This window comes from Protopterus annectens, chromosome 14.part0 (assembly GCF_019279795.1).
Source record: "Protopterus annectens isolate FY-2018-M chromosome 14.part0, PAN1.0, whole genome shotgun sequence".
NCBI classification, from domain to species: Eukaryota; Metazoa; Chordata; order Ceratodontiformes; family Protopteridae; genus Protopterus; species Protopterus annectens.
Genome location: NC_056748.1, coordinates 71981851 through 71994300, shown reverse-complemented (window position 1 = coordinate 71994300; position 12450 = coordinate 71981851). Strand labels below are relative to the sequence as shown.

Sequence of the window (12450 nt, the reverse complement as noted above, 5' to 3'; positions counted from 1 at the left end):
CTAGCTACCAAATAGGTGGCAATCCACTGAGCACAGAAGAAGTTATCAGGGACCTGGGGACCCAGGTTGATAGTAGTCTGTCATTCGACACCCATGTAGCTAAAGAAGTTAGGAAGTCCTTCTACATTGCCCACCTTATCATGAAGGGATTCTCATCTAGATCAAGGAGGTCATAGTCTCCTTTACTCATCAATCATCAGACCAATGATTGAGTACAATGCCCCATTCGAATGTATCTGACCCGACACTTGCAGCAGCTGGAGAGGCCACAAAGTTCCTCACCAAAAGGATAAAGGGTCTCAAAAATCTGTCCTATGCTGCCCGACTGAAAGAACTCCAGCTCTATTCAGTAAACGCTGCTCAGAGGTGACCTTTGCCTAACATACAAGGCCATGTCAAACCCAGATTTGATGAATATGCTTCACCTCAAAAATCTAGATCCATCAGAGCCACAAGGCGGGAGACTTAAACCTCGACACGGCTATTAATAGGACGTGCTGGAGGGATAGATTCATCACCCAAAGACTCCCTATGCTGTGGAACAAAATCCCGGTACATGTGAGGCAGAGCACCTCGCTGGCCTTGTTCAAGAGAAATCTTGACCAATGGATGGGAGATCGCAGATATACCCCAGGAATTACCTCAGTGTCACTACTCGACAGAGGCACAGCAAAATAATGGGTATAGTTCCCCATACTAAAGGGGTGGCGTAAGCCACAAAACAATGGGCTAGGCTTATAAATGCCCTCGGGCAGATAGCCTAGTATGAACCTATGAACCTATGAGATCCCTTATGTACAGAACACTGCAACAGTGATTTGGAAGGACATCACTGAATATAATGAAAAGTATTCCTCTAGCAAATAAATATTCACAGTGTAACATGAAAAGCTTGTAATGGAAGGCAACTGTGCATCTGTTTCTTATGTTTCTGTGGACACAAGCTGATAAGAACTATAAAACATTCAAGCCATTTCAATGGCTATGACATGATGCTTTCTGAAAGCATTTAATTTGTTTTCTACATCTGGGAGAGGAATAAAGATGAGACAAAAACAGACAGCACTTACTGTAAGCAGAAGCACAATCTTACTGTGTGTCTCAGCATGGATAACTTATCATTACAGGTTAATTCAAGCCTGAGTATGGCTGTTAGTCTGGGACACTTCTTCCTGTTAGGAGGGTTAAACTACATTATTTGAAGATGTTCACCTAATGAACGCCAGCTATGAACCAGTATGTATGTATGTATGTATGTATGTATGTATGTATGTGTGCACACATATATGTGGTGGGATCAGTGAGACGCTGGGATATCCAACTTCAGTACACAGTCTTCCAGTGAGTAGGAGAAGCAAATAAGAAATCATCCCTTTACTTAACAGAGATGTCCTGTTGTTAAAGTCATAGTGGAGAACTGTAAATTGGGAATGATTCTAAGTATGGCATGGATTGCCTACAAAAAAGCATTTGACAGTATCCCACATTCATGGATAAAAAGAGTGCTTAAAAATGTATGATACACCCTACACTGATAAACTACATTACAGCGACCATGAAACTGTGACAAACTACTTTGCAGTTAAGCCATGATACAGGACAAATTATTACTCCAGGGATAAAAATTCAAAGGGGGATATTCCAGTGTGACTCTCTGTCACCATTGTTCTTTTGCCTTGCCCTAAACCCATTAAGCTGTCTGCTTAACAGCTTAGGTCATAGCTATAATTTGGCTCCTGGAAAGCAACAAGTGTGAAGACGTCTCATCTTCTCTTTGTTGATGATTTAAAACTGCATAGCTCATCAGATGAGGAACCGAAAGCACAACGTTTTCAGATGGTATAATAATGTTATTTGGTCTTGATAAATGTGCAAAAGCAACCTTTAAAGCAGGAAAGCTGCAGCACCAAGAAAACATCATTTTGGGACAAGAATGTGATATAAAAGACCTTGAGCAAGAGGGATTTTATAAATATTTGTGAATTTTGTGAAGTGAAGAAGGATCAACAATAAAACATGAACAAATGCAAATAAAACTTAGTTAGAAATATTTTACAAGACTTAAATTAATCCTGAAAACAGTGTTGACATCTAGGAACAAAATTCAAGCTACTAACCAATTTGCTCTTCCTGTCCTAACTTACAGTTTTGGAGTGATTGACTGGCTCGAAAAGGTGTTGGACAGATTAGATAGGAAAGCAAGAAGGATGCTTCATGGTCATCAAATGATTTGTAAAAATCAGTGCACACCAAGAGTATATATTCCCCGTTCTGAAGGAGGTATGGGCCTACTTGAAATTGATTACATGTTAGATCTGCAACTGTGGGACTGCATACACATCTGCTGACCTCACAAGACCCAAGTATAGTGAAAGTTTTGAAACATGAGGAGAATAAATCAAAGATGACTTCCCTGCTTAGTCTAGCGGATGTATATCGGTGTCAAGCGGCAGTGGAAATCGAACCAGAAGTAGATAAAAATCAGGCAGCAACTGAATGTGCCAAAAAAACAAAAGAATACAAGGTGAAGAATCTGATGAGAAGGCGATAAATGTGGAAAATGCATAAATATAGCTGCAAGTATGGAAAACTCCTGGAAGAACATCATGTTGATCAGGAACGAATGCAGCAATGGTTAAGGAGAGGAGAATTCAAACCAAAAGTTGAAAGGTTAACATTGGCGGTCCAAGACAGTGGGCTACGGTACACATTGGTTTAAAAAGTCCATTAAACATGTGGGAGAAACAGACAAATGTAGTTTTGTAAAACAGAATTGGAAACAGTCGCACACCTTATTGATGGTTGTGATATGCTAATGGCAGAAGGACTGTATGCTGATAGGCATAATAATGTATCAAGACTGTTGCACTGGTTGTGCAGACATTTTATTATTGAAGTAGCTGAAAAAACATGGAAACGAGCCATGAAGCATCACAGAAAATGAAGTCTACATCACATGGGATCACCCCTTACCAACAGTTCAAAAGATAGATGCGAGAAAACCAGACATAGTGATCCAAGAAAAGAAGACAAAAGTAGCATTGATTATTGAAATTGCTACACCCACTGACTCCACTGTCTTGCGTACAGAGAGACATAACGTCATAAAATATCAAGCAGAAATGAGACCAATGTGGAAGAAAGATACCCAGACAGTTCCAATAGTAGTAGGAGCAACGGGTCTTATAAAAAAGAATCTGCAATCGTATTTAGACATGTTACCAATACATGTAACAACATACAAATTGCAAAAGGAGTTATTACTGGGCACAATGCAAGTGCTGCAAAGAGCGCTTCTGGTTGACATCAAACATTGAAACGATATTAATTTCATGAACTTTAATTATACTTTGACTTAGGAACGGGGTCCGTTCCTGTCATGGTATTAGAAACCCAAAAGATTTGGAGAAATTAAAGGCAGAAACCATATTTAAAATACAACCATCTAAAAATTTTAATGAATAAACTTTACTGAGTAACTAGCAGAATTAAATAATACTCCTACCTGCATAAGGAGCCATTCCAATAATGGTAGGTGTCAGCCCCCGATAAAATCCTGGAAAACCACCTTCCTGAAAGACAAGTGTGAAAATGAGTAAGCCTTCAGAATAAACAGAAATAAAAGGAAATCGTTTTGACAATGAGTCTGAATTAGAGATGAAAAATAATACATTCCGATTTCTGTGTCCTGCTGCTATGAAGGAATCAAATGAGTGACACATTGCAACTACCATAGGATAACGCACATGTACACAATGAGTGAAATACACCAACATACAATATGGACTTACAATAAAGTTACATCTGCATTTGATCACCACTAAAATTTGTCTTTAAGACCTTGTGACATATCATTTGAGTGAGAAAGAGTGGGTAGATTCTAAGTGATGCACAATGTCTGCAACTGAGAGAGTATCAGTATGGTTTGTGATATAAAATGCTTGCGACTAGGATTGTGTCGGTGGGATTTGTTTTCATTTATATAGATATACGATTGCCTATGCAGTAAGTGATGGTTTAATGAAGATGTGTCTTTAAAGCAAATCGCAGGAATTGAATAACTTATGTAATATTACTTAGGTTATATGATATATAGCAACAGATGTGAAGTATAATGTTTATGTTAATATAGTTTGATTACTTTTATATGAATATAAATTTGCCTGTGTCACAACTGATAATTCATTAAAGGTGTTTGAAAAAAAAAGATCTTGTGACATACCATACAGCTTGAAAAAAACTAATGAAAATAGTTTGTTCAATTATTTTAACACCCCAATGCATATGCTATCTACATTAGTAATTCTACTGTTTAAACATTATCATTTCCATTTCTTGCACTCAGTAAACTTTCATATTTATCACAATGTAAGAAAACAACACCGCCTGCATACACTCAAATTCCAAACAGAAGAAGTCATGAAGGGAAAAGGAAAGAACACAAACAGAAGTTAGAAGCACACATCATGATGGTAAATAAAGGGTATTCAACCCACAAACTATGACCTTTTTCTCTTCCAAACTAATATGATGCCAAGCGGGTTCCATAGCACAGAAGAATAAGACCTGATAGAAAACCATTTAACCTTACATTAAACAATGAAATGAATTTATTTTAAATATTTTTATTGAATCATCCCATTTTAAAGTATGACAGGAATAAAATATGTTTATAGAAAAGAAAAAACACCACAGTAATATTTCCATTGTTTTTTTCATGCTGCATACATAATGTTTTCTAACAAATTTAATTTGTTACAATTGTCAGTATTACATTCATTGCTCAATTCCTGGCTTCTTTTAAACTGAATATTGCGAAGTAAATTAAATAAGCAGAGCTGGGATCTTTAGAAAAGGGAAGGAGCACATTTCACATAATAAACATAATCTGCATTACACCAAAGAATGCAGAACAACACTGAGGAAGAGAAGTGAGGTTAAAAGGAAGACAGAAAATCAATATATGTAATGTTGAAGTGAATGAAAATTGTTTCAATGTATATGTATACTTCATGACAATAACTGTAGAAAATGATTACAGATTTTCCCCCCAAAGACATTTATTGAATTATCACTTGTGATAATAGACAAATTTACATTCATATAAAAGTTATCAAACTACATTTACATGACAGACATTACACTTTACCTATATTGCCATACATCAATAACCTAAGCAATATTACACAAATTATTCAATCCCTGCCTTTTTTTAAACAAGAAACAACTTTATTAAACCAGCACTTACTACGTAGGCAATCATACATTTATATAAATACAATCCTAGTTGATTCTTATAGTTATCATGCAATATTTTATATGCTCTACTAAATATTCCTTTTTTAATGTCCGCTTCTGCTCTAGATTCTATTGAAAACTCTACCAGTGCTGGTCTTTTGTTTTGACCTCCCTACTTCTTTCTCTTTGCCTGTACGATATCAGTCCTTGACAGGGAAGGCAATCTGTGTAACCTGCAGTCCAAATAAATTCTTGGCATCTTCCCAGTCCAAATAAATTCTTGGCATCATCCCGTTCTATCATCTTTCCTTCTCTAGTTATTTGCTCCCAGTACCTTGGTTCCTTTGCCAGTTTTCTTCAATACATTTTGTCCCCCTCTTGCCTATTGCTGGTGAAATTGGTCGTTGGCCCAGCGGTAGCTAGTGAGACGCTTTTGCAGCCCCTACAGTCCGCAGAATTTCAGCCACAGGCCTCTGCCGAGACCTTTACGGAGTCCTCCATGCAGCAGGCTGCTATCTTGCCTGCAGACCCTCCAACTGTCGCCACCTCAGATGAGTCCAGAGCCGCTATGCAGGCACCGGCTTCTGACGCCTCTTCTCTTCGATATGAGACCAGAGCCAAACAGACTACCTTAGTTCAGACTTCTGCAGTTGCTAGGCCTCCCGAGTCCCTACGGAATACTAGTAAACCTTTCAGCCGCAAATCTTCCCACAAGCGGGCATTGGCCTCCTCTCCTGTGCCTCAGTCCCAGTTGGTAAATATGGCTGATGATCTTCTTACCCTTATTAAGGGCTCTCATCCCCCCCCCTTCCAAGAGGGCTAGGGAATTGTCTTCTGATGTTTTGTCTGAATCAGATTCTGAGGTTTCCAGTATTTCTACTGGTGAGGAAAGAAATTCTCAACTTTTTTCTGACTTTGAGGATTCTGATGCTGAGTATTCTATCCCCTCTGCCTCCCCTCCAGAAGATTTTTCCTTTGGGGATACTTTGAATACTCTTAGGGAGCACTTTAAATGGGAAATTTAGGATTTCCCTCAGTCTAAGTAGAGGATCTGGGAATTTTTAGAATTGTTACAGCATAAACCTCTGGTTATACCTCCTGTTTTGGCAGTTGTGGATGATGTTTTCATGGAAAATTTTTTAACTCCTAATTCTGTTCCTCCTGCTCCCAGAAAACCCGATATGTATTACAGGGTTCCTGATTCTCATCAATTTCTTTTTCGAAACCGTACTGATGATGCTGAGATTATTTCTCAAGGTCCCAAGGGTGTTAAGGCTACAATTGCTAAAAACCCTGTACCTTCTGATGAAGAGTGTAGGGCCTTGGACAGATAAAAAGATTTATTCCTCTGCAACCCTTGCCATTAGATCTGTGAATTATCTTTTTCACATGCTCAAATATCAGCAGCATACTTTGGAAGCTATTAAGGCTAAGCTTGGGGAAATTCCTTCCATGTCAGAGAACAACGCCTCACAATATTTACTAAATTCTGCCACCCTGGTTAATAAGCATTCGCTTCATTGTGGTTTTGACACCTTGGAGGCTTTCCTGCAGAGCAGCAGCCACTGGTTTTGTTATTAGAAGGCATGCTTGGCTTAGGGAGCAGCCTCTTTCTGAACCAGTAAAATCTAAATTGCTGGATGTTCCTTTGCACAAAGGCAACCTTTTTGGTAACAAGGCTGAGGAGGTACTGAAAAAGTTGGAGGATAAGGCGAAATCTATGCAAGCTGTAAAATATTTCCTTCAGGTTCAGCCTCCTCGGTTTAGTAGGCCTTATGCTTCCAAGAACTGGTCTTTCCCTGATCCTAGCAAGCAGGGTCACTCTAGGCCTAGGGGTTTCAGATCTTCCAGAGGGCAGGTTTCTGCCCCTCAAAGGACTAAACAATGGCATCCTTCTGCTGCTAAATCAGGGAGTTCTAAGCCAGCTTCCCAAAGCAAGCATTCTCAATGACTCCAGCCTTCTTGTGCCTACCTCTGCGGGACCAGGGTTTAATTTGGGGGGGAGGTTAGCCAAGTTCGCAGGGGTATGGTCAACCATCACACATTATTGTCATTCTGAGTGCCTTGGTCTATATCTAGTGTGGAGTATTAAGGATCCATGCCTTTTGCAGTTTAGATCAACTTGTGTCCTTTACCAGTTAGTCTTCGTATGGTCAACCATCACAGACAACAAATGAGTACTCAACATAATAAACCAAGGTTACAAGTTTTATTTTCACACTTTCCCTGCTCTACAAGGTTACCCAGACATTCCCAGAACTCTCAGGGCAGAGGTAGAGAATCACATTTGTTCTCTACTGACTATGGGGGTTATAGAGCCAGTTCCTGCAAATCAGGCAGGCCTAGGTTTTTACTCAAGACTTTTTCTGGTACCCATAAAAGGGGGCACCTGGTACCCTATTCTGGATCTGTCTATTCTAAACACTTTTCTGGTGATTCCCAAATTCAAGATGCTCACTCTTCAACAGTTACTGCCAATCCTGGGCAAGGATTCATGGCTGGTAACTTTGGATCTCAAGGAGGCTTATCTGCACATCCCAATAAGGGAAAATTACAGGCAGTTTCTTCATTTCAGGGCTGGGGTGCAACACTTCCAATTCTCTGTGCTGCCCTTTGGCTTATCTACTTCTCCCAGAGTTTTGACAAAGTGCCTGGCTCCAGCCATTGCTTTTTGCAGGCAGAGGAACATTCAAATTTATCCTTACCTGGACTGTCTCATTCAAGCAAACCCCCCCAGAACAGTTGAAAAAGGATTTGGACTTCATGAAGAACATTCTCACTCCTTTGGGTTACACTCTCAACGAGAAGTCACAGTTGGTTCCTACAAGGGAGATTGTTTTCCTGGGAGCGAGTCTGAATACAGCCACCCAGATGGTATTCCTCATTCAAGACAAACAACAAGATCTGTCGGCTTATTTCGAGAACTTGGCAAGCATGACCCAGCTCTCTGAAAGGCAATTCCTGCAAGCACTGGGGTTCATGGCTTCATGTATCCTGATGTTCCCATAATAAAAGGCTGCATATCAGAAAACTTCAATGGTACCTTAAGAACCTTTGGTGTCAACACACACAGGACTTGGACTCGATTCTTCCCCTTATTCCCTGTCTACAAATGGAGTTTCTCTGGTGGGCGACAGCCTGTTCTCAGAACAAGGGTCTGCCTTTCCGCCCACCACCTGCCAGCCAGACTCTCATCACAGACACCTCAGATTATGCATGGGGGCACATCTGGAAGGCAGGGGCATACAAGGGACATGGAGCACCCAACAGATTCATCTACACATCAACTTAAAAGAATTGATGATAGTGCAGCAGGCCTTGCTGGCTTTCAACGACCTACTCTACTCTGGGACTCTTCTGATCAGGACAGACACCACCACAGTCATGTGGTACATCAACAAGCAGGGCGGGGGGGGGGGGCTCACTCTTACCCTTTGTGCAGACACAGCTTGAAACTATGGTCCTTAGCAGCTTCCAGGAGCATACATCTCATAGCCCAGTGTCTTCCAGGGAGGCTAAACTCCTTGGTGGATCAATTCAGCAGACATGTTCTGTATCCTCATGAGTGGCAACTGAACAAGATCATTTTCCATCGCATCACTCAGCATTGGGGCACTCCTCAGGTGGATCTTTTCTCCTCTCACACCAATCATCTCCCTCCAACATTCTGCACCAGGGAGTTTCACGACAAAGCATGGAGAGTGGACGCTTTGTCCTTCCCATGGACACAACTCTCAATTTATGCCTTCCCCTCTCTGCCTCTTCTTCCCAGTGTGCTGCTAAAGATAAGGGATGAAAAACCAAAGGCTATTCTGATAGCACCGGATTGGCCCAGGCAGCACTGGTTTCCCCTTCTTCACAGCCTTTCCCAAGCTCAGCCTTCGCATCTTCCCCTGCTATCAGACTTGTTGGTTCAGGAAGGGGGAAAGTTTCTTCATCCGCATCTTCAAACTCTGCATTTAACTGCCTGGCTAATACTTTAAATCTTTCCCAGCAGGTGGTTGAAGTTCTTCATGAGGCCAGGAGGCCTAGCACCAGGAAATCCTATGCAGATAAATGGAAGAGATTTTGCTCTTGGATGCAGGCTAAAGTAGAAGAGTCTTCCCAACCTTCTCTTTCCCTCATTCTTGATTATCTAGCAGGTTTGCTTAATGGTGGACTTTCCTTTTCTTCAATTAAGATTCATGCTTCAGCAATTTCTGCTCATTGTTCTTTTGAACAACCTATTTTTTCTCACCCCTTGATGAAACAGTTCCTGAGGGGAGCTAGCAATCTTAGACCTCCCAGAAGAGCTCCTACTCCTGCTTGGGTTCTTAATTTTGTCCTGGAGAAGCTTACTCTTCCTCCCTTTGAACTTGCTGCCTCTGCAGACTTAAAGTTTATTTCATGGAAGACAGCCTTTCTTTTGGCTATTACTTCCGCCAGAAGGGTTTCGGAGCTGCAAGCCTCAATGGCAGTAGAACCTTTCATTATTTTTCATACAGACCGGGTTTCTCTGAGAACTAATCCCTCCTTTATGCCTAAGGTGGTTTCCAGTCTGACACTTAACCAGTCTATTCATCTGCCTACATTCTTCAATAACCCCCAGAATAAGGGGGAAAGGATTCTGCACTCTCTTGATGTGCACAGACAGTTGAGAATTTACTTAAATAGGACTAAACCCTTTCAGAAATCTCAGCAGTTGTGGATAAGTTTTGGTTCTGGGGCTCAGGGTATAGCTATTTCCAAACAAACCATCTCCAAATGGATTGCTCATTGTATTCATTTTTGTTACCTGCAGCATGGAAAGGTCCCCCCTCCCCCCAACAGGGTATAAGGACCCATTCTACTACAGCAGCCTCTACCTCTGCAGCTTTTTTGAGAGGTGTGCCTACTAAGGACATTCTAGAAGCAGCCATTTGGTCTTTGTCCAAACTTTCACAAGGCATTACAACCTATCTTTGTTTTCTAAGTCTAGGGCTGGTTTTGCCTCTACAGTTTTGCAAAGCCTCCTTACCAATCCTTAATCTGTGATTCTTCCTCCACCCTTTTGTTTTCTTCCTGGGCTTTGGGAATCAACCCATATGTTAGGACTGCAACAGTGAAACATGAAGAACATAGTACAGTTGTGTACACTTAACATAAAAGTAGATGTTCGAATGTATTCACTGTTGCAGTCCTGGTTTCCCACCCTCCATTCCCCCTTTTTTCCTAAGGCACAGACTACTTATTTTTTGGAAGGCTTTTTACCAGTGTGTTTCCTTCCTGGTTTGGCCTTCTTTTGGGGGCTCCTGACAGTTAAGACAAGAAAAACTGAGGAAATGGTGTCGGCCGACTCCCTTTACACCTGACGTTCTGACATCAGTTTACAACCGACGGCAGCCGACGTCATATACCAAGGACTCTGGTATTCGGGCCGACTGAGGGCTACCAGGAGCCGGATAACCCATATGTTAGGACTGCAACAGTGAATACACTCTGACATCTACATTTATGGTAAGTGTACACAACTGTACTTTTCTCCTTGTTTCTTGAGCTTCTCCAGTGATCCATCATCATCCCTTTCTACTTTAAATTATAGTTTTCTGCTTGTGCTATGTATAGGCATCTTAACTGTGTAGCTCTGAAATACCCCTTCAAATTGGGTAATCCCAATCCACCTTGTTCTACTGGAAGAATCAGCTTATCCCACTTGACTCTTGCTGTCTTCTCCTCCCAGATAAAGTCCTAAAGCTTTTTATTAATTGCTACTCGCAACTTCTCCTCTGGTTAATAAAAGTATGCCTGACATGTGTATAAGACTAAAAAGACTAAAACATTTTAACTGCTTGCATCTTACGATCCATATCTATATAACAAAGCTTCCATTTTCTCAGTTTATGTATTATCTTTTATTTAGTCTCTTCCCACGTATCCTTAGCTGTCAAACTAGAATAATTTTTAATCCATACTCCTAAATATTTAATTTTATTATGTCCCCATAGATATAGGTATTCCTGAACCAGTTCATGTGTGGATACATATTTTACCACTATTGCCTTTGTTTTAGCTTCATTTATTTTATATCCCGAAAATATATGAAACCGTCTCAAAATGCTCCACAACACTGTAATGTCTTCTGGTTTTGTCAAGTACAAAATAATATCATCTGCAAATAAAGCCAGCTTTTCTTGATTTCCATAACAATTACATCCTTGAATTTCTGAATCCCTTATTTCCTTTGGTTCTAAATATAATGCAAATAATAAAGGGGAAATAGGACAGTTCTGCCTGGTTCCTCTGTTCAAGCAAAAATGATCAGAGAGGACCCCACCAACTTTAATTTTCACCTCCGATCCCTCAAATATTCTCCTAATCAACCTTATATTTTTTTCAGAAAATGCAAATGCTTTCATTGCCCTGCTCATAAAGTCCTAGCTTACTCTGTCAAATGCTTTCTCTGCATCAAGACCCACCAACTACAATGGTATTTTCTTACATTCTGCTTCCCTCTGGATCATTAATGTTCTGTTAATGTTGTCAGTTGTTTGCCTCCCTTACACAAACCCAAACGGATCCATATCTATTGGTTTTGGCATTACTTTTGCCATTCTTTTATCCATTATCAACATGAACACTTTATAATCATGGTTTAGTATTGAAATGGGCCTGTATGAAGCTGGACCTGATGGATCTTTATACTCTTTAGGTATTATAGCTTCCATTACTTTCTCCCAGGACGGTGGTACTTCTCCTCCTCTTAAGATACTGTTAAATAAAACCTTCCAGATCTTTATCAGTTTTTTCCATCCCACCTTTATTTATTTATTTTATTTTACATTTGTTAACCGGGAAATTCCAACTAGACCAGGTCCATTTTCAGCAGAGGCCCGGGGAGAAAAGCTCCAGCATCTAGTTGCACAAAAACATTACAGCAGGTATAATACACAAATAAGATGTAGTAAACAAGTTACAACATATATGGTGAACACAGTAATATAACAAGAAATAACTAAAAACAATTCTCAGCTAGAGCGTCTTCTGTCAGGAGACATGCGTGAATGGGCGTACCTTCATTGTTTTGCATCAGGGCTGGCAACTCGGCACGTAAAAATCTACTGCCAATCATTAGCGGACCGGAGTTCCACTGTAGCGACCCCTAACCGGGAAAAGCCGAAAGACACAACAACAACTAAAATAAATGATGGTGTAGAAAATAAGTAAAATCACAATGTCAGTTATACATTGGCAAGA

The 12450-nt window shown here is 40.4% G+C and overlaps 1 protein-coding gene across 2 annotated transcripts in view; it reads right to left on the bottom strand.

Annotated features, from left to right (window-relative positions):
- The window catches only part of SLC25A16 (solute carrier family 25 member 16), a 1052007-nt gene that overhangs the window by 301726 nt on the left and 737831 nt on the right, over positions 1-12450 (bottom strand). For both annotated transcript variants that reach the window (XM_044055779.1, XM_044055780.1), the window contains one exon: positions 3506-3572. In XM_044055779.1, coding sequence (XP_043911714.1) covers positions 3506-3572 — 67 coding nt within the window. The remainder of the gene's footprint in view (positions 1-3505; positions 3573-12450) is intronic.